Source organism: Pseudopodoces humilis, chromosome 2 (genome assembly GCF_049639895.1).
Source record: "Pseudopodoces humilis isolate 2021_Gansu_Grassland_sample_001 chromosome 2, ASM4963989v1, whole genome shotgun sequence".
NCBI classification, from domain to species: Eukaryota; Metazoa; Chordata; class Aves; order Passeriformes; family Paridae; genus Pseudopodoces; species Pseudopodoces humilis.
This window is the reverse complement of record NC_142201.1, coordinates 87,377,502-87,400,003: the sequence shown is the minus strand read 5'-3', so window position 1 is coordinate 87,400,003 and position 22,502 is coordinate 87,377,502. Positions and strand designations below refer to the sequence as shown.

The following is a 22,502-nucleotide window of genomic DNA, read 5'->3' as shown; positions in this document are numbered from 1 at the left end:
TACATCTCCAAGGGTGTTTATCTCTACATATGTGAGGAAGAATAAGGGAGTGGCCCCTGCTCCTTCTGTGTACGAAAACTAAGATCTACGCCTTGTCTCTATCAGCTTCATTCATTCCCTTGCCCTTGTTATTCTTCTCAAGGGAGAAAGATAACCAGCTTGACTACTTGTGCAGTCAGGTCCTCATGTCTCTAACATAGGGGTGGCTGTTTTGTGATCCAGAGGAGCTACCTGTGCTCCTTCATAGGAGTTTAAAATATCTATTTAAAATAAAATCTGAGTTTCTGAATGAAAAATGTCCGTATACAAAGCTAATTAAACAGCTTAACAACTAAATGGTAGGAGTCTATTTTCTGCAGAAAAACAGTCTGAAGTCAGTGGTTTGAAATATCCTGAGATAATTGCTGGTGGAGTAGAGCCAGAAAACCTTCTAAGATAAAAATGAAAATGCTAGAATATTTAACTGTGGTCATGCAGGTGAGAATAAGGGACAGAAAGCATAAGTTCTCTACAGGGAATGAGACATTGAAACAGAGCATATCTTATGCTCTACAGAGCTGTCATAGATTATTCTCAGAGTTGTAGAGATGTGGATAAAAGGAGTGAATCAGAAACCACAGAATAAGAGCAAGTTTCTCCTTTAGACTGAAGTGGGCTTGTTGCAAAATGAGTTTGAGGCCCCTGGAAGATGTATACATCTATGTTACTATGACACCTTACTGAAAGCCAGTTCAGGATGCACAGATTCCAGTTATGAGTACCAAAAGGATGCTTTGATAATTTGAGAAGTAATATCAAATGAGAAGCTCCAGAGATTATTTCTAGGTTCTGTTTCATTTATCATCTGTAAGGACATTTAACAGCACAATGGTGAAACTCATTTTAAAATATGAGGAGCAGCAAACACAGTAAACAATTTGTAAGAATCATATGAGACAGTTCTGTCTGAACTGCAGTTCAAAAGAAGCACGTCCCAACTCAGCCTTGGGAGTGCCCTTTGACTTTCCCAACAGCACATTAAAACAAGACCTGGTGCACAGCCTTCCTCCTCACTTCCCTCACCACAAGCCCACATAGCTGTAGGAGGAAAGCCCAGGTGTGTTGTGTGGTGATATTTTCCAGCTGGATACATAATCACAGCGATACTGAAAACAGGATACTGGGAAATGGAAGGAAAAAATCTGCCCTGCAATTCAGAAATACTCAGAGGGACAAAAAAGATAGGATGAGATTCAGCCCAAAGACCTGCTAAGAGTGAGCTGAAAAGACACAGTTAACTTCGTAACACCAAAATGCATGCCAGAGACAGGATGCTCCCTGAGAAGCCATGAGAGTGAGAGGCTGTGGAGACGTAAATCACAGAATATGGTTGTAAACAAAACATAAAAAGATATTTTAAATTAAGTTCTTTCAGTTTTGTTTATTTGTTGTTTGTTTGGGATTTGTTTGTTTTAGTTGTTTGCTGTTCATGTTTTTGTTTGTGTTTTTTTTCTAGACAGTCAGGGAATTAGTTTTGCCCAACAATTTCCAAAGACAAAATCCAAACTTGCAATGCACAAACAGAATAACACTGCCAATTAAATACTCAGCAGAGTTGTATAAAAATGCACGTGTGGTACTCACTCTACTGGCTACAGCCTCTGTGTAGATTTCCTCTTCTTCCCTTTGGATCTGCATTTTGGTGCAGAGGACACACAGGAAAGCAATCTAGCAGAGCTTTTAGAGATACCAGCAAAGTTCTAGGCATTTGGTGTTTTTACTTCTGTGTGCTCCCACATGTTCATAGATTTTCTTCAGATCCTGATCCTGATGTAACATTAGATCATATTTTGTTTCACTGTCATTGGACACAAATTCTGATTGTGAGCTACAATAGGTGCTCTCCAATCAGAAAAACCACAAAGCAATACATATTATTTCTGACCACCATTATCTGGAAAACCCCAATTGCAGATCCCTACCTACCAACATTACAAGGGGGAGAAAAATAAAGTAATATTTTTTTAGGCCATGTTCTCCAGTAAGCCAAAGTAAATTGCTTCCTGTCTACTCCTTAGATCAAATGTTCTGAGCATCTGTACACCAGTAAAATGGAGATAGAACATCTCAAGGCTCTTCACTCCAGAACTTGTCACTTCTGGGATTTTACAGATGCAAACTCTGTTAGCCCTGAGGAACCTCAGTTGTCAGGCCTCAACACTGTTTGTTGTTTTGGCTTTTTTTGTTGCCTTAGGAAGGACATGAGCTCCTGGCCTGACCTAGAGCCTTATTCTCCAGTTGCAAATGGTTCTTCTCCATTTCACATCTATGTAGGCCTTGCCTATGTCATTCCATCACAGAGAAGGTAGCTGTGGGTCTGTCTGCCCCACTGCTACATCGCAGATTGAAGAAGGCACAGAATTGTACAAATGAAGACCTAAATGAACACATCCCCCTGGCACAAACTCAAGGTATTGGTTGTAAACCAAAAAATCTTATATGACTCCTGCAATGGGACTCATTCAAATGTGGGGGAAACATAGGCACAAAAGTTTGAGACTTAGCACTTTGGACTGATAAAGAGAACTTTAGACAAGATTAAAGTGTAAAAAAATTTAAGGTACTACTACTTTGAATGCCATTTACATTTAAATTATTTGCACTTATATTTTACTTCGTGTGCTACATAAAACTTAAAGTTTAGTATTGTAACCATTTGTTCTGAAATTTTTCTTGCCTATGTTCAGAAATCTTGGGATAGATCTTGCTTTCTCAAGATGGATGGTTTGAAAATCACAGAATTCACTGAAAGATTGGATGCAAGGGCCCTCAGAGAGTCCACAGTCCCAAATGCTGCTCAGAGCAGGGCTGATTCCAGAGGTGGCTGTGTTCTTCATGGCTGTGTCCTGGCAAATCTGGAACATCTCCAAGGGTGGAGATCCCCCAGCCTCTCCGTGCAACCTGACATGGTCCTTTCTTTAGCCTTCCTTGGGGAGGAGGAGGGGGAGGAAGAGAGCAGGAGGAATGCAGCCGTACAGCAAATGTAAGTGTAATAATACCATCTGTATTTTACGGGGAGGGGTATAATAGATGTGTATGGGTGGGAGTAACATCCTTGATGGATGCCAGAAGAGACAGAACAAAGGCAAGTTCTTTCATATTTACGTCCTTCAGGAAGAGAACTGAAAGTCACATGAAGTCTTCCTACCCAGAGAAAGAATCCTTCTAGCTTGCTTCCTCTCCCATGATTTATTTTTTGCTGAAAAGCAGGCACTGTCCATCAGTGCTGAGGACCTTTCTAAATGAAAAACAGTAATTCTGCCAGACAAAGTGGTATCCCTGTCGATCTGAGACATACTTGAGAATGAAATGGGCCACTGTCCCTGTGTACAGATGGGTTTCCTAAACATATGTGAGGATGGCTCAGTGGTTTTAGCCCCATTAGCATAGCTCACAGAACCACAGAACGGTTTGGCTTGGAAGAGACCTGGAAGATCATCTATTTCCAACTGCCCTGCCATGGGGGTTGGAACTAGACCTTCCACTTGATCAGACTGCTCCACGGCTCCATCCAACCTGGCCTTGAACACTTCCAGGGATGGAATAACCACAACCTCCCTGGGCAACCTCTTCCAGTGTTTCACCACCCTGAAGAATTTCTTCCTAAAATTTCAGTTGAAAGCCATTGCCCGGGCCGGCGGGACCGGGAAGGATGGCGAGGGCTGCCCAGGAGGTGGCAATCGGGAGCCTCTTACGGGAGTGGAGCAAAGGTGGAGGCTGGGAGGCTCCCAGGAAAGAGGTGGCTGCCTTTAAGGTGGGTTTATTTGCCTGCCAGATGGGAAGTCTGTGACCAGCCCCTTAGAACAGGTAAAGGCAGTAAGGCTTCTCCACCCACTCGCCTTGATCTTTCATCACCACCGTGGGCCAGGCGGGCGCTTGTGCAACGTGCGCGCCGCGCTCGGGAGGCTGCGGGAGAGGCCCATGCGCTGCCCGCAGCAGCCCGGGCACGGAGGCCGGAGCCGGCGGGGGCTGCGAGCCGGGCCCCCTCTCCGGCCAGCCTGGGGCTGAGCACCTGCAGCGGCGGGATGGAGCTCTCCCTCGGGCTCCTTCTCCTCTGGGCTCTCCTTCCTCCCGAGGCGCACGGCAAGGAAGGTAAGCGTGGGACCCGCCGCCGGTCCCTCTGCCTGGAGGGCTGGGCTGGGGCGCGCAGGGAGAGCGACCTCGCTAACCAAGGGACAGGGAACGGGACCTGCCCACGCGCCTGGGGCTCCAGGGACACCTCACAGGGACTGGGGTGTCAGGGCAGGACAGCCGGGTGTGGGGGGACCACGGCCTGGCCAATCCCATCCGAATCTCGGCGGCGCAGTGAACGAGCCCAGGTATGTTCTTCCCCTCCGTCTCCTTCTCCTAGTTGAAGCACAAATGCCTCGGCATATCCAGTGATCCGAGAGAATTCTGCCCCCGTTTCCCTCAAACACGGGCCTTGCAGATAACAAGTTTAAACACAAACTCAGAAAGTTTCTCCCCTCCTCTGGCAACACCCCCGCAGTTTCCTCAGGAAGCCCTCTTAGGAGTTAACCCTTGTGAGCGAGCGGACAGTCATTTATCGGAGTCTTTTACCTACCCTACTCCTGGAGCTGGGCTTTAAAATTTCCTCTTCCACCTCTTTAGGCTTCCATGTTTCCCTTCCCTGTACCACTTACTCCCTTTTATTAGATGTAGTGATATTTTCCCTTCCATCTTGTAGTTGCACAGTGGTTATGAAACATGGGAGAATGCTAACTTTTAATAGAGAGGTGAGGGAAGTGACAAAGGAGAAAATCATTGGTATGCTCATTTTTAGCCCTCAAAGGAATTTGAATAAATCTGTGCTCTGTTTCCTACCTCCTTCTGCAGTCAGTTCCTGCCAGGGACTTCTGTTTTGTACAGCAAGAGGTGATGGGGTTTTTCCATCCTAAGGACAGTCCTTCGCTTCTCCAGGCTCTCGACTGAGGGGATTTTGTCATTACTGGCAGTTCAGCCATGGGCTCAGCTCTGATTCTGTGAGTGCTATGTGATCTTTTAAAGCGTCCTGGACAAGCACATTTCTGTTCAGGATCCAGCTACGTGGTGGATGCAGCCGGCAGACACTGTGGAGAAGGCCAGCCTGGGTGACAATACCGGGTGGCACCACGCAGGCTTCGGTTTCCAGAAGCGTGTGACCAGTAGCTGGCAGTAACAGTCAGGGACCTGTCTGCCAGCTTCTGCCCTATCTCAGCCATCTCATTTGGGCTGTGTCTGTGAGCCACTCTTCCTTAACTTGTCTGTCAGGGAAACAGCTCATTTTCCCGGGCGTCCTCTCTTATCTGAAGCCTTTCTTCTTTTTCATGGACACCCCACCTCCGTGGCTGGACAGCCACGTGAGATTCCTAGCAGCAAAGCCGTGGACCAGAGAGCTTGTAGTCCCTGAGTACTGAGTACTCTGCTTCTGTAGTCTCACTGACTCAACCATCCTTTCCGTGGAGAATCCCTGTTGTGGGATTCACTTCGAGAAGTACTTCTTGGCAATGGACTCCGTCCCTCCAGTGGGCACTCAGCAGCTGAAGGAGCTGTCATTGCTGACAGTGCAGAGCATGGCACAGGGGCTCTGCCAGGGTCCTGTCCTGGCCACTTCCAAGGTCCTTTTCCCTTGCTCTGCTAGAGCTTGCCATGCAGCCCCTCTCACTTCCACATTGCTGCTTCAGTCCTGAAGAGGATGGGACGGCAGTGATGTTATCTGGGTGATGGTTCTGGCAGGGCAGGCTACCTCACCCTCAGAGTTTTTGGAGCTAACCACAAAAGAATATTATCTCAAATAAAGGGATTGAGAGTAGAGGGGAAGTGAATGAGGAGCCTTGTCTGGACAAGGGAGTCTGTGGCTAGGAAGGTTTTGCCATATGACCATATTGTGAACACTTCGAACTTGCAAAACCTGGATTCCTGCTTTTCCATTCTCCCAATCCTGAAAGGGTGTTTCAGAGGTGAGAACAGCAGCGCAATCCCTCTTATCTCTGACTCTGGGCCCACAGCCTGCTTCCTCATTCCACAGGACTCTTGCTGATCTGCACTTTACACTATTACTTATACTTGGCAAGGAGTATTTGTAAGACAGTCAGATGAGGGGGAGGAAACCTGGTTATTTAAATGGCATTTAAAAATCTCCCCACTCCTACCTTTCACCCCCAAATTATTTTCTGAGATATTTAGAAACGACCCCTCTGAATACACCCACAGGAATCTAAAAGGGAATCCAAAGAATTTTTCCGGTTTCCTATGCTCCTAAGCTGGGATTTCAATAGGAGCACAGAAACCAGTAGTCTGCTCTGGCAGCACCAGCAGACCCAAAGGCAGGCACGAAGCTGCACATCCCACAGTGTGTCTTATTCCAACTCCTCTGCTTTCTCAATGTTTGCCTACAAAGTGACACATTTTTAACGTGTCTTCAGATCAAGACTTTAGGCCAAACCGTGACTGCATTTTCAAATTCCTTTGAGGGCTAAAAATGAGCATACCAATGATTTTCTCCTTTGTCACACGACTCCAGCAGTAAGGTTTAAAGCAGCCGTGCAATTCCACAGGAGGTGGCCATGCTATGGCCAGAGCCATGGCTCTCTTGATGTCCCAGACAAAAAAGTCGGAAGGCTGGGAGAGGGTTAAACGATTTCTAGGCCATCGTGGACAGTCTGAGTTAGAAGTAGGGGGCTCATCAGTTTGCACAAGTGATGCATCTCCTGGCTTTTGGGTACTGTGACAATAGAAAGTCCCTTCTGCAACTTCACACTGCCTCTGTACTTTCCCACTGTGTTTCAAGTACTGAATAGTCCCTCCAGGTGACACTGATTGATCTTTTGTGTTGGTAATTTATTTGATTGCCTTCCTCTTCAGCCATTTAGTTTGCTGCCTTCCTATTTCCAGGAAAGATGTGTTCAACTGCTAATGCCGGGTTCCCATTTGAATAGGCTTCAGCCTCCTTCTTCCTTTTGGGACAGTTTTAGGAAATGATAAAATTTGTCAGGGTTGTATTTTTTGGATGTGTGCGGGAGGGGGGTCTCATATATTAGTAAAAACTTTTAACTCCTGACTAGCTGCCCTGTCTTGTATCTTTCTGTCCTTCCTCTAGTCGTGCTTTTTGAACTCGAAAAGTTACAAAGGATGGGGGGGTCGAGAGAGGAAATGCAGGCTTTACCTTCTTTGACAAAACAAAGATGAAATCATACCGTGGGCCATATCGTGGGCCATATAGGTTGGGTCATGGTCACCGATTCATTTTTTCCCTTTCTTCTGGTTTTCAGTGAATCTACTTGACACAAGCACTGCACAGGGTGAACTGGGCTGGCTTCCAGACCCTCCGGAAGTAGGGGTGAGTACCCACATTCAAGGAAGGGGAGCCACTGGCAGTACTAAATGATGGGAAAATATTAATCCATGGTGAAATTTCACCCTACCTCTGGAAACTGAGCTTCTGAGGCTCTACCCCCTCCTGGGCACTCTAGGCTTTCTAAGTTTCCCGTCACCTGTGCAGCCTCACCCCTAGCCAGCTTTATAAGGACTGATGCTTATTGACTTCCAGTACATACTTGAAATATATTGTTTCCATGAAGTAATAAAGCAATGAAGAACAATGAAAGAAATCGATTAATCACCCAGTTTTTTGTTCTGTCATGCTGCACATAAATGTCATATCTTCTTTTTTCCCCAGGAAAATAGACAGAGCAAAAGTATTTCTGTCTCAGAATCTCTCAAGAAATTAGAAACACATTATAGGTTTTTTTAATTCAGCAGCTGACTGAAGAAATAACTCTTAACTCATGGGGCAGCAATCTGTCCTTGTGGGTGGGCTGCAAGATTCTTGGACTTTACACCAAGCCGTGTGTGTTTGGTCCACACAGCTGACAATGAGAGAGGAATTTCCCTTCATTTTGTGACTGTAAAATGGAGTTGATGGCAGTGTTTCAAAATGTACTCCTGAAACCACTGCAAAGACAGCTGAACTCTCAGCTATTTTTGTACAAGTACAGCTGTTTCGTATGAAGCCCTTGGTCCCTCTGGTGTCACGACCTACATCAGTGAAGGTGGTTTCCTTTGTAGCAGCAGTACTGTGGGAGTGGTGGAAGGAAGGCACAAAGAAAAAGGAATTTAGGGGCTACTCTGTGGTAGCTAGCACATATATCAATACACAGTTTCAGTTCCTCATCCATGCTCTTGTGTTTGTTGCAAGTCCCAAGCTTTCCAGTGGAGAATCTTCACCCCTCCTGTTCTAAAGTAGACCTGGGTTCAGCCTGTTCCTAACTCATTTCCATAACTTTCCTCTGTAATGCGCCGTGTCTGGTTTAAATCTGCCACAGCCTCCTCCTCCTCCCGGTAGCCTTGCTGGGTGAAGTAGAGCCAGGCAGTGAGATTCTCCTCTACTGGCAGTGAGATTCTCCTCTACTGGCAGTGAGATTCTCCTCTACTGGCATAACTGCATCTGTTTCATTAGAAAAGCTGTTTTGGTTATCATTGCTAGTATTATTATACCCTGCTCAAAACAGGTGCCCTACTGAGACATACATGTAGATCATGTTTTACCCATTGTTCCCTTTGTTGTCTCATCAACCCTCTGTGTGGTAATTTTACCCCAATTCTAGGCTCCAGGCATGCTCAGGATGAAGTTTGCCTCTTGAAAAGATTGAAAAAAACAACTGAAAAGTGTGTTCTAAAAAAAATCTGATAGAAAGAAAATAAAACCTTTATTGCAGGACATTTGAGTGTTGCACAGAAAGTTCAGAGGAGTGTGAGGAGTTGGCAAATACTGCTTGTGCTACATTTGCTTTTTAAAAGATGTGTATTCAAAATATAATTTTAACTGAGAATTGTTGAAAATTATGTGGAACATGGCCTGAGAGAAATCAAAGCTAACAGATCAGGATATGGATGACTGATAAAACAACAGAGGATGAAGAATAGATTCATTGACTTTTCATGAGCAACTCTTTTGAGGAGATTTGTCTAATTACATCATTTCCTAATAACTGTTGGGTGGAAGTCTGACAAATTGCCACAAGCAAAAAAAGGGGAACAATGGCTGATTCTCTTGTAATCAGAACTTTGAACAGGTGTTTCTGAAACCATTCCTTCAAAATGAAGAATTAAATATGTTCAAAAAAGAACGGAAATGAATTCAGAACTTTTTTTGACAAAAAAGAGCCAAGATTAGTACTGAATAATCTGACTAGGTTGATTAGTAACAGGCTGGAAATGTCTGAGCCGTGTTGCACACAGAGCTGAAGGGTGTACTTCATGTAACGCTGCTACTTGTACCTAACCTCAGATGCCGGAGATCTCTCATCAGTGAGCTGGATTTGTGTCAATATCCTTATCACACAGAGGAGGAATTTGCTGTGGGGAATTTTCATGCTTTATATGGACAAGGCCCCTGAGGCATGGCCCGGAAGAGGCTGGCTAAATCTGTGGAGGCAGAACTACACCTTTGTTTTCTCCTCACTTGTAGCCAATGACAGAGGATGGAGTGGCTTGCCAGGTGTGGCTGTTTCATGGTCAGACCGTGGCTGTATCCAGGGTAGACAATGCTCCCGTTAGCACACCGGCTCAGCCTGAGGACACCACTCAGTTTTGGTCAGCACTTCAGTAGTTCAGAACCTCTTCACCACATTAGCCAGCATCTTGCTTAAGCTTAAGGGTAGTCTTTGAGTGAAAGTCTCTGTACTTTAAGTAAAGTGTCTGTAGAGGTGTTTTTTTGTTAAAAAGTTTATGCTAGCTTGTTTTGTAGTAGCTATTTAGAAAGGGTTTCATTCACTTAAGGCTACTACTGGAAACTAGGCTTTTAAAGAGGCAGACTGTAGTTCCTATAATCTCCTTTCATCTACCTTAACACCCACCACCCCCCTCCTCTATCATCTAACATATTCCTTGATAATTCTTTTTTGGCTTTGAAGTTTTGCCACAGCAACACCAGGAGGGCATAGAGAGGTGCATTGCATTACCAGGGGTAGATTTCCATCTTTTAACATATATTAGGGAGCCAATGGTTGCCACTTTTAAGGTGTCAGAAATAAAGAATTTACTTGTTCTCAAATTTCTTTACGGCTCCTCATGCTGCACAAACAACCTAGCTACCTGATCTGGTTTTAGATACCACTGAAACTGTTCAAAAAGGACCTCTCAAATCCAATCATGAACAAATTCACTAATTTGTGAATAAGTGCCACTTATCACTGTGGCACTACTTCTTGGCAGCTTGTAAAATAACAGCATAAAAAGTTATTAATCACAAATTTGCTTTCAAATATAATTGCATCAGCTGTGAACAGATTGTGATGAGGAATTATGCTTTCCTCTTGCACTTTGCTTTTAATAGACCCTAAGCCACCTCAGCCTGGCTTTGAAGACAGCCTTATTCTGAGCAGGGGATTGGAGTAGAGAATCAAAGGTCTTTTCCCGCCTAAATCTTTGTGTTTGTGTGATAATTTAGAATTGTTTGCTCATTAGAATTCTGAACTTGAATTTTTAGCCCAGGTACAAAAGGTCCTCATCATTCTATGCTTTGATCTTTTTTTCATGATTTTATGTAGTAACTATTCCTATGGATTTTCTGTACCAGCTTATGTAGGCCTACAATACAAAATACTGAGCAATCCAATATTTGTCTTTAATGCTGTGACTATTTTACTCCCAGCTTGTGGGCCTATCTTGAAATTTTCCTTTTATCCACAATTTCCAGGTTTTGTCTATGTGAATAGTATTTGCATAATCCAGTCATACTTCCATGAGCACATGTGACTACTTAAGTTCCAAGCCGTTTGTGCTGAAGAATGCTGCACACTGGGCTTCTCAATATGATTTTCTCTCTATATATATTGTTGAATGAATTGTAAATTCAACACACTTTATTCCTTTTTAGCTGTTACATTTTCTTGAGAGATGTGCTTTTACCAGATCTACAGATGTCTTTGCTTGTAAAAGGGTCCTTTTTCATGGTGACTTCGTTTTTAAATCAGATGTACGCTATTTCAGGAATTACATGAACTCTATTGCTGCCAAATTGTGCCATATTTATTACATATTAAAAGTTTGGCAAGGCTCAGTTCTCAGCTGGTAGCTGGTTTGTGGAGCTTATTTTTCCCAACTTACATTCCTGCATGGATCATAGCATTACTAAAGCTTCCAAATGACTTTCTTAGTCTCCTTTCCAGGCTGCTGTTGTTCTCAGTCTTTTACTCACAGTGAGGAGGAGGACATAATTATTTTCCTGCCTATTCCATATTCTTGCTTGCTTCCACACATACTTCAAAGCATTGTTGGCAATTTCAAGCTTTCTACCAGTTTCCCAGTGTTCATGGCACTTGATCTGCTCAGCTTTCCCAAAGTCTACTTTCAAACAAGACTAAGGATGGGCATGTAATGCCAGTGGCCTAACGTATCCTAAAGGCTATCAATGATTAGCCACTACCTACAACAATTGTGGCTCCAAAAACACTTGAAAACTTTGGAAATTATGTGATTCTTCCTTCTTCAGAACAAGAGTTCTGAGTTCTGTACCTCATGTTCCATGGAAAGTTTAATTATGACCACAGAAACTGCAAAAGCTATGTGAATATGATTTGATTAAGCCAAAAAATCAGTTTGGATTTCTGGGTTTTTTTTCATGCTGTTGTCCTATTAAAGCCCAGGCATAATTCAAATTCTACACTGATAAATTTTTAGGTAATAGACTAGATCAAGTACCTGTGACCTGTCAGCAACTTCTATATCACTGACCACACCATAACATTTACATGCCTTCAGGTTCTAGCAAGGTGAGGTTGTGTTCCACCAGATTCAGTGGTTCCAGATTTCAGAATCAGCCGATGCCTGGTTTCTGTTCCACCGCTTCTTGGTCTGACAGATAGTCCTGGTCATGAAGGAAACATTGCTGTGGGGAACACAGCCTTCAACCTGCAAGCAATTCCAGCACTGCGCTCCTATCTTGTTAAACCTGGGCAGTTCACTTAGTCAGACTCAATGATCTCTTACTCAGATAGTCTTACCTGGAAGAGTCTCAGCCAGTCAGCTTTTTGGAGCATCTAAAGGTGGTGTGAAAAACAGCCATCAGAAAAGCTGTTCTGTGCACCTCTTCCTACAATTGTTGTTCATGCACGTCCTTTAGGAGCTAACTTAGAGGAGTGCCATCACCTCTGAAACTGGAGTAGAGTAGTAGTGTCAGGCATAGGGGATTAGCTCCTGTGAGTGAATAGGATCTGTACAGAAATAAGGGAAAAATGCTTGGTAAAGCAAACAACTACCTGGAAATGGGAGCAGCTCTGGCTTCAGCATATCCTGACATGACCTGCTGCCATTGATCTGTGGACTGGTGGAGAGATACTTAATGGTGACATCCTGTTAATTGAAAATTAGTTCTTTTGTATCAATTTGGGAGGGAAGGAAAAAAATTGTTATGCATATCTAGATATGCTATACTCAGAAGTGTGGGAAGTGGGAGTACAAACCAGTGAGATAGAATGAGTGAAGTGTAAATTAATAGCTGTAGGGAAGGTCAGATTGCATGAGCCACCAACTAGGCAGCCTAGGATGGAGTCACTACCAGAGACCCAAGTAACAATCTTGGCCAGTGCACTCAGTGACCTGAAGGGCAGAAAAGAACACGTTGTAAGCCAAAGTGAAGATACTGTACAGCCATAGCATTCATCACCACGGCTGCTCGGGCACTGTGGTGGTGACAGCTCTGTTGCCTGGCAGCTTCAGAAAGCTGCTTCATGTTTTTATTGCTGTTGAATGAGTGGACAAGGTTCACTGAACTTCCTTGTGTCAACACAAAAGCAGCACAAGTCAGCTGGAGCTTGGAGATTAACCTGCCTATAGCATGGTTCTCCAAGAAGACTAACAGGCTATTTAAAATAGTAATAATAACAATAATAAAGATATTAAAACCTAACCAACCAAACAAACAGAAAACCCAAACAAAATAACTTCTATTATAATACCAACTAAAATACTGGGGAGTTTGCAGGCAAGCAATTAGAAAGTGAAGGCTTTACGTCTTTTGTTGCCTGCTGTGTCCTTGAAGGATGAACCTATGCTTTGAATTGTGATTCTCATCATCTCAGAGGCAGATCTGCAGAAAAATATTCCCAGAGTTTATTTCTGAAAAGGTTATTTCCATTGTTTTCAAGGCCCAGTTTCTGGCTTCTCTTTGCTTGACCTGAATATTGCCAGCTCCTCACATGACTTTCAGGCTGCCATCTCCTGCAGCTTCTTTCCTCCAGGCAGGTTTGATCATCATCAAGGCATAATTACCCCATTCTAGTGTGGGATTCCACCTGATCCATCTTTAAAGGAACTTATACAAAGAGAGCAAGTATTGCCCATCACCATCAGACTAATTTCCAGCTGCTCCATAAACACTAGAAGGACACTTGACACACCATACAAAATCACAGCTCACAATATAAAAATGAAAAAAATGAAAAAAAACCACTTCCATTTACAATGGAATGTAATTACTATGCAATGTAATGCAAAAAATAACACGAGAGCTAACATTTGCTTTATTGGTAATATGGCTTTAGCTAGGAATTCTGAACTCTTGAGGTTCACAATCTGATTTTTCATTCCAGTCTTTTTTGTAGTTATTGCTACTGTTAGTGTTAGTAAAACAGGTATATACAAAACAAGTGTTCCAAACCAGCTAGGTGAAATGTTGGACTAGAGTATCATTATTCCTCATCTAGCACCATCTGTTGTGACCAGAACTGTTTTCATGCAAGACCTTAATGTGGTCAGGCAGTTGAGAGAATGAGCAGACAGCAGAACCTGGGTTTGATAAACAGGTTCTGTAATCAATGCACTGGTGCTCTGTGTCTCACATTAACACCTTATCTTCCCATAAGAGCATGACTACCAGTTAAATTGAAAGGACATGGGTGGGATAGAGACCTATGTGCTAGTGCCCTAAAGAACAAGTAATTACATAATAGAGTTGCTCCTCCCTGAAAATAACCAATGGATCGTTGTGGGGAAAAATATACCCATAAAGATACTGTAGATAAGTAAACATCTCTTCTGTGTTCAGTTGTGTCAAAGGCTCCGTGATGATGTGATGAAATTAAAATTGCCTGACCATAGCCAAATGATCAAAGAAATAAAAGCAGCCTCAGCTGTTCTCAGATTTAAAGTTACAGGACTCATGAAGTGTCTAGATGTCACCACTCTTCTTTCATCATCATCATCTAAATTGTCTTCCTCACCAGCAAAGGAACTTCAAAGAGTATTGAGAAACTGTCAGTAAAGGGTCACTGAAGCTTCATTCTGGAATTCACCACTGTGGTGATGCTATTTTTGGTTGGCTGGTCCAGCTTGCCTCCTGAAAAAATTTTTGTCAGATGTATTTCAACTGAAGAGAAGCTCTTCACTGTATCATGATAGGTGCCACCAAGGTGCCTTTCTTGTCAGCTTTCCTCTGAGGAAACTACACTATGATTTTAGCTCAGTAATTACCTCCAATGCTGAATCTGTTCCAGGAAGGCTTTTTGGATATGGCAGCATGCAAATGCTACTATATAAATAAAAGTCAAGACACTCCACAGGCAAGATTGCTGCCAGGGAAAGGGGATAAAAACTGTTCAGTGACATATCTGTCGACTCATTTCTCCTAGGTGGTTTCAGGCTTGGCACACCAGTAATGTATTGTTGCTAAAAAAGGTTGCTGTTTTGGGACCTTGCAATTTTTCTTCAGGAAGATATTTAATGGCCACTAAATTCTGTTGAAAATTAAATGAGATTGAGACACACTTGCTATGCACAGGTACAATGTAGCTGGCTTTACTAACTTAGCTGGTCTTTTCATCTTCCTGAAATTTTCTAACCCAAAGTTAAACAAGTCATTGGATTTCAACTTATGAACTCTTTGACTTTTCCAGTAGGAATTCTTAATAACTTTTCCAGTGGAGACATGCATCTTAGTTTAGTAACTTTAAGCCTACTGGCTAGATGCTTACCTTGCTTTTGCATCTGTAAGTATCTGTAAGTATTGCTGTGCCTTTCCTCAGGGGTCTGCAGACCACAGATTGGAAATCACTGTGCTAAGGCAATGTGAAAACAAATGAGGTAGAGGTCCAAGCAGGCAGGCTCTTCTCTGAAAGGAGATAGAGCAAGACCCTAGCAAGCTGGAGATGGCAACAGTACTCTTATTGTGAGTCACAAGCTCTTCTTACTCCAGTTTGAGCCTACCATTTGCAATACTGTCACAGCCTGCTGACTTTGTCACTGGTAGCCTACCTCTCCATTAGCAGGGATGAAATTTGTATCTGCCAACACAAAAAACTTGTTTCCTTCTTTTTTTCCCCACCTAAAAAAGGCTAAAACCAAAAGCGACCACTACATTGATGCCTGCAAAGCCTGAGACAGTGGCTCCAAGATGTGCAAACTGTTTCCATCTTATACCTGGTAGTAGATCCTAGGAAGAGTAGCCCACAGTTGGCTGAAGAAATCACAGCTTGTCCTAGATAGGATCCTTGACACAAACCTAATCTAGAGAAGGCTCATTATACAGAAAAAGCAGAGTAAGCCTTCCGTAGGCTTCAGAGCTTCAAACTGTATAATCATTTCAGAGGGAATAAAGGCAGATATTAAAAGGCACATACTTTATCTTATCTTTGGATTTTTACTCAAATGACAGACCAAAGCAAATTTTGTTTACTACAAATATCTATTGGTGTCCTTCCACGTTGTCATTGAAGTCATTCTGAATGGCCTTTATAAAGACAGCTTTCCTTATACGGAATCAAACCAATGCGAGGAAAGTTGCTTTCCTTTTTTCCTTTTTCCTGAACTTGCAGTGTTTTGAGGTTATTGACACCGTACCTTTGCTTTGAGGTTGTTATTCACTTCACTCTAATGGCTGGAATCATTTTGCTTGGTATTACACAACTGCACCAAGATTTTCAAGAACAAACCTCTGGAACTAGGTGCCTGTGTTAGTATATGGGTTTCTGAGAAGTACAGAAAAACCCATTTGTTCTCAAACTCAATGGCTACATAGTCAGACTTTTTAGGAAGCCAAGCTACTAACCTATGGCACTCTCCTGAATGCATTGGCATTTGTTTTCTTAGCAACTTCTAAAGAAATCTAAGTTATTTTAAGAGTTTGAAGTCTAGTTTAAGGACAGCTTAGACTCTAACTTAAAAAAGCAGAGAGGTTAAAAGGCATTTTAAAGAATAACATAACTTTAAGAACTCTTTAGCTTGCTTGGAGCAGGGAATTGGGCTAGAAGATCTCCAAGGGTCCTTTCCATCCCAAATCCTTCTGTGATTCTGAATCCCATGAGAAAGTTTTTTTCTCACATCAAAAAACCACAAATTCACTCACTACTAAAACAAGGAAGTCTGACCAACACTGTACTCCACTTCTAGAAGAATGTTGCCCATCCTATGGCCAACTGGTGACTGTAGAAGGCAACAGTGTATGGAATGAAGTGGGAAAAAAGATACATTATAGGCTGGATTATAAAATTAGATATTTAGGTTATATATTATAGGAGGTTGATTCAATGTCATTGGCAGACAAACTGCATGGAAAGTAATTAATATTGATTGAGCCAGACTTTACCACACGTGTTTATTAAGAGCATTACATTAAAAATCAGAGGCATAGATTTTGATTTTGCAGCAGATTCTTTGAGGATGGGAGACAGTCGCTTGGCAACTTCTGGTCTCATCACCCTTTCATTAAACGTTGTGTGTAACAGTTTTCCTCTACTACTTTGAATTTAAAAGCTTCACTGAATAACGAAAAGAAGTCAGAAGCATATTTAACAATAGTTCTGTATTGTTAGCATAAATAATATCCTCATTTTACTTCCTTTACCCATCAGCAGTAGAGTCTAGAAAAAACATGTCTGACTCCCTTGTTATTTCTTTGCACCACACTGCATATGAAACTGCAATTGTCAGTGCCAAGCATCTTTGCCCTGAAGAACTGAGTCTGGAAGAAGCCGGGCTGAGATGAGCTAAGAAATATGGGGGTTAGCAGCTGGATTTTTTTCCAGCAGTAGAGTTTAAAGGATTTTTTATTTTTATTTTTATTTTTTTTTTTGCTAGAGTTGTCACCCCTGAAAATGAAACTTTGGTCCTGTATCATGTATGTTTTGAAAATGTCTTTTCAGGACAGGCACCATAATAGCTCATGTCTTTCAGTGAGACATGCAAAAACCACTTTCTGGTGACACTTGTCTGTGGTACTGCCTTGGGATAAACTGCTAATGGAAAGTTGTCTAACACTCAGCCTCAAATTGCAATTATGCTTTTCCCAGGCAGACGCACATTGAAAAATATTTCTAAAAGCCAGTCCTAACATTGGCAGTGTATGAAAGCTAGTTTGCTCTTATTCTCCTTCCTAACTTCTTTTCTTCTACTTCAATATACTTCAGGATGCATTGTAAATTCAATTCTGTAACATTTTCCAGAAGGTTTTCAGTTAAAGACTGCAGGAAGTCATTAAGTGATTGTCCCATCTGCTTGATCAATTGGGATTGATCTGTCAGTATCTTTCTTTGTTTTGCTATCATAAATCCTTTGACCTCCAGTGAGTGAAATAAGTGTAAATCCTGTGTGCTGCAGTTGTATGCCAGCTGGATCAGATTAAGAGGGTGGGGTAATACTGGGGATTAATTATGTAGAGAAAAAAGGGAACAAGAAGGGACTCATAGATACCATCCCCAGAACTTCCTGGGAGGAGACTGCTAGTGTGCACTTAGGTAAGAGGCTGGAATCATGCAGAGAGGAGCTTGTGCTATCAGCACGACTTGATGGCTTGGAGAAAGCTCTCATACTTTTCAGAGTGGGGCTAAGTAGGAAGTATGTTGTAAGTCATGGCATAAAAACTGAGCCTCTTTGGTACTCTGTGGGTCCATCTCTTTTATTCATTCCACTAGCAGAGTGACCTGGTTTGTGGGGAGACAAGCCATTGTGCTGTGAGCACAGGAGGTGGTGGTGCTGAAGAAATGTGGGAATCTCATGCTCAGCCCATGAGATTTGACAAGTCTGGAGCAATGCAGAGACTGAGGCCTTGTTTAAATTGCATCTTAACCTGGGGTGTGATTTAAAACCAAGATGCTTAAAGTTGTGCCAGTACTTATGTGGGCACCTGTTTCAATTTAATTTGATTAAACATTTAAAGCATAATGAGAAAGGCTGTCTTAGCACTGGGGAAAAAAGGATGTAAGTTATTTTCCCTGTGGACAAAACCTTGCTTTCCAAACTTTCAGTTCTCATGTGTGAATTACTCAAAAGAAAATGTTCTTTGCATTTTGTATCTGAACTGTGGTAAGGAAAGAAAAACTAGAACCACCTAAAATTTGGCAAAAGGAAATGTTAAAATCAGTATCAAACTTTATTAGATTCATGCAAATAGTATTAGTAAGGTCATATAACCAGCTGGGCCCATATCCTCCTCTCAGCCACTATTTGCCTGGGGAAGATGTAGAACCTAAATGCAATATGAAGTCAGGAAAATCAACTGAGTTTTAATAGTTAAATTAGGTTTTGCAAAATATCCCACTTAAAGAAGCGTGAACTCCAAGTTAATGAGTGCTTGCTCTAGAGCAGTCCTTCTGCAATTTACCTTTCCATTATGCCACACCATCTTTTCTCTTACTCCCAAATGCTGTGTATTATTTCTAGGGGCAGATAATAATTTTGGTCTGGTAGGGTCCTACTGTACACCTTGAATGTAAACTGGCAGAGAGAAGTGGCCAATACATGGGAGTAGTGGGTCTTTTTCTCAATCTCCAAGGTAAGGCAGTGCATGAAATGAGCCCCAAACCCTGTGTAAGAACTGATTTTTAGGCAAGGTTTTGTCATATTTGAAGTGAAACTTGTTTCTCACATCTGTCTAACAGTATATGTTTTCTTGTCCCCTGGGAGCAGTGGAGTGAAGTGCAGCAGATGATAAATGGTACCCCGATCTACATGTACCAGGACTGCAGTGTGCTTTCTGAGGGCGACACCGATCACTGGCTTCGCACCAACTGGATTTATCGGGGTGAGGCAGCCTCGCGCATTTATGTGGAGCTAAAGTTTACTGTGAGGGACTGCAAGAGCTTCAAAGGTGAAGTGGTGACCTGCAAAGAGACCTTTAATCTCTATTACATGGAGTCTGAACAAGATGTTGGGATCCAGTTCCGCCGCCCACTGTTCACCAAGGTCTGTATTGCTAGGAGTGAAGACTGAGTCATATCTTTCAGCTTAAACTTGTCATATCTTTCAGCTTAAGCTAGGTGTGTCTTGCTGGCTGGGACAGGCCAGGAGAACCAGCATCTGGGGAAGGGCATGGATAGTTAGAGTTGTCCTTAGAGTAAACTTTACCCCCGGTGCCCTCTGTGATGCTCAGAGCAGTCTTTCCCACAGGAGGCATAGAAGGTTTCAAATGAGATCAGAACCTGTATTCTGCGTAACCTCTTATTTAACCAGACACCACGTAGGTAAGGATTCTAAAGGGTTGTGACAGACCTGGATGGTTACACCAATTTTTAGAAAGAGTAAAGCAGAGACCAAAGAAAATATACTTGTCTTAGGGAAAAAACAAGATTAGACCAAGCAAAGAATAGAATCCAGTTCAGGTCTCAGCGGTCCTGATTATTTACTCTGATTGCCATGAGGTGTAGGGTCTTGTTTCATAAACCTGGAGGTGATGATTTGCTATAGTGAAATTCTCCCCGGTGTGAAAGTATTTAACACTACTGTATTTTACCTGCTGTTCTCCTCAATGTTGTGCCCTCTTGCCATGGAAACATTGGAACTGCAGAACAGAGAACCTCTGCTTTTTTTTTATTTTTTTTTCAGAGGAAATTCTCTAACCAGTTCTGTTCTAATAGAAGCCACAGACCTAAATTATTTCACTAATTATTTCACTGCCCCTTCCTTTGCAGTTTAAATGGGATGTGATGGAAACAAAGAGTAATAAAGGCCACCACAGGCATAGCAGATCTCCCCTCCCACCCCAGTGCTCCTCCACCTTCCCTGCAGCATACAACATGAATTTGTGCGATACCTCCACAACTCCCAAACATGCCTTATGGTCCCTGCCAAATGCAGCTGCTCTACAGAGCCTTTCATCTCCAATCCAACTACAAGGAGTGGGTGGTGGTGTACAATGGGAAGGGGCCTGCAGAGGAGAGGATCGGTTATCAGGCTCTCCCATCAAGAAGAAAGGCCACCCCACCTGCAGTCCAGCTCTTCCATGTCACAGGGTGTCACAGAGGCTTTTCCCATTTGCTCAAGCATGGAAAATATCCTCACTCACTCATTCACTTTGTTTGCAGAGGCAGTTGGAATGCAAAAGCATGGGAGCATTTTTCACCCAAGTACCTACAGTGCTGAAATATGTTGAGTGCTGCACAAGGAGCACCTTTCAGTGGATGATCTGAACTGCAGCAACTACAGCCTAAAAACAAGTGACTGTAATTACCTGTTTGGTTTCAAAGCACAAGTCTTGAGTGGTGTTGTGAATTTACTGCATGCAATTTGCAAACAAAGAAAATTGTCACAGAAAAAAGATTTGCTCCTGTAAGGGGCAGTTCCTGAAGACCTCTAAAATCAGAGATTCGGAACACAGGGTACTGTAGAAGAGCAGTGAATGACTACAAAGCAGTTGAAGGAGATGATGGATGGAAGGTACAGAGCAGCAAAAGATGCCCACCCCATTTTTAACACCTCTTCCAAGTGCAAAGAAAGTATGCAGTGCAGTGGCATTAGAAGCAGTTGACCAGACGGCCCCTAAAAGGCTTTAGTGTAAAAGAGGCTTGAGAGGCACGGGTATCTCAGCTGCTGTGCTCTGCTCAGATGGTAAAGCTGTTTTCTTTCTCTTTTTCATGTAGCTCAACACTGTGGCAGCAGATCGAAGTTTCACAAGCAGAGACATCGAGTCGGGAGCCATGCAGCTGAACACAGAAGTGTGCTCCATTGGGAAGCTCTCTCGCCGGGGCTTCTACCTGGCTTTCCAGAACTCTGGAGCTTGTGTAGCGATGGTGTCTGTCCGAGTGTATTACAAGACTTGCCCAGAGGCAGTGCGGGGCCTGGCCCGTTTTCCAGAGACGCTGGCAGGGTCAGAAGGGCTGACAGAAGTGCCTGGGGTCTGCGTGGAGTACGCAGCTGAAGAAGTGGGCTCTCCCCCCAGGATGCACTGCAGCACTGATGGGGAGTGGCTGGTACCAGTGGGCCGATGCCTTTGTGCTGTGGGGTTTGAGGAAGTCGATGGGAGCTGCGTAGGTGAGTATGCAGACGCTAGCTGTAGGCCATGGGAGAGGTTCCAGGGAGCTAGAGATCAGAGTATATGTAAGCAGAAAGTGGGATCAGGGGAGTTAGTGTGGTCTACCTCTCCCTTGCCCACCCTCTGTATCTTGTACCTTTCCTTCTCTTTACCTTCTCCTAAGCTTCTCTTCTTCAGTTGTGATTTTTTCCTCATGTGTCAGGTGTAAGACCTGCACACACCTCTCCACTCCCTCTTGGGCTTCATCCAGGAGCTTCCAGCTCTGGAGCTAGTTTCTGCGAGCTCTAACTATGTGATTGACACTGACTCACTCAACAACTGGTTCTCAACCCTTGAACAGCAGCCTTGTTCTCTCAGGGCAGACAGGTTAGACGCACAGAGCAGGGTATTTGTCCCATGACTAGAAAGCTGAGAGACAGAGGGGACAAGCTTCTCCTCTGTCCCCCGTTCTTCTTGGGCTGGGATGGCTCTTCTGCCATGGGAAGCCACGTAAAGCATATTGCACGATACCGTGGTGCCTGCTCTTCTGAAGAAGAGCAATTAGCCATCAAGAGTCACCAGGGTACTGGAGTCACAGCAGTGACTCCAGTTGGAGTAAGAAGTTGGAGTAAGAAGTGCAGGGCTCTCCCGTGGCTGCAGAGGGGACAAGATTCAACTTCTAAAGGCAACTTAGTTTGACATGTGTGGTGTTTTGGGGGATATGGGGATATGTGTTACTGCACGGAGAGAGGTAAAAGACAGCAGATCTCTGCTTTCATTGCCAGAGCTGTATGGCACAAGGCTAAGGCCAGAGGGATCCACGAGGTGCTCTCAGATTCAGCAGGTGTCCTGTGTCTCTGCTTTGCTCTGCTACAGGGATCTGGTGTCTCTATGGATCCCTACTGCTTGCTGCTCGTTTTGCTTGGGGAGCTGGAGAAGGTTGAAGCACAAGATCCCTGCCCTCCTCCAGCAATCCCCTCTCCTTCCACAGCCCAGCCAGTTTTTCCACTTAGGTGCTACACAGCTCTCCCCGCCCTCCTGAGAGCACTCCTGTGGGAAGGGGCAGGGAAGCTGTCATGTCTGGACAAGCCTCGCCTGCTATCGCAGCACAGGTTCATTCTACATCTGTGCTTTCATCCCACTCCGCCCAGGTACAGCTGCAGCCAGAAGTAGGTTTTGCAGGATTAGTAGGGACCGAGGAGGTCTCCCAGGAGAGGAAAGGAAGAGGGGAGAACCTAGCAGGAGTAGGGAGAGGTACCTCATG

The 22,502-nt window shown here is 43.5% G+C and overlaps 1 protein-coding gene across 4 annotated transcripts in view; it reads left to right on the top strand.

Moving 5' to 3' along the window:
- The first annotated feature begins 3,744 nt into the window (after positions 1-3,744).
- Positions 3,745-22,502, top strand: part of EPHA1 (EPH receptor A1) — a 33,748-nt gene continuing 14,990 nt past the window's right edge. Inside the window, exons 1-4 of one of the 4 annotated variants that reach the window (XM_088068979.1) lie at positions 3,745-3,793; positions 7,290-7,357; positions 18,919-19,033; positions 20,868-21,258. In XM_088068979.1, the coding sequence (XP_087925105.1) occupies positions 18,944-19,033; positions 20,868-21,258 (481 nt within the window). In that variant the 5' untranslated portion in view covers positions 3,745-3,793; positions 7,290-7,357; positions 18,919-18,943. Of the gene's footprint in view, positions 3,794-3,916; positions 4,132-7,289; positions 7,358-18,918; positions 19,195-20,867; positions 21,259-22,502 lie in introns of those variants that run through there. The other 3 variants (XM_088068977.1, XM_005523812.3, XM_088068978.1) reach the window with 3 other exon arrangements.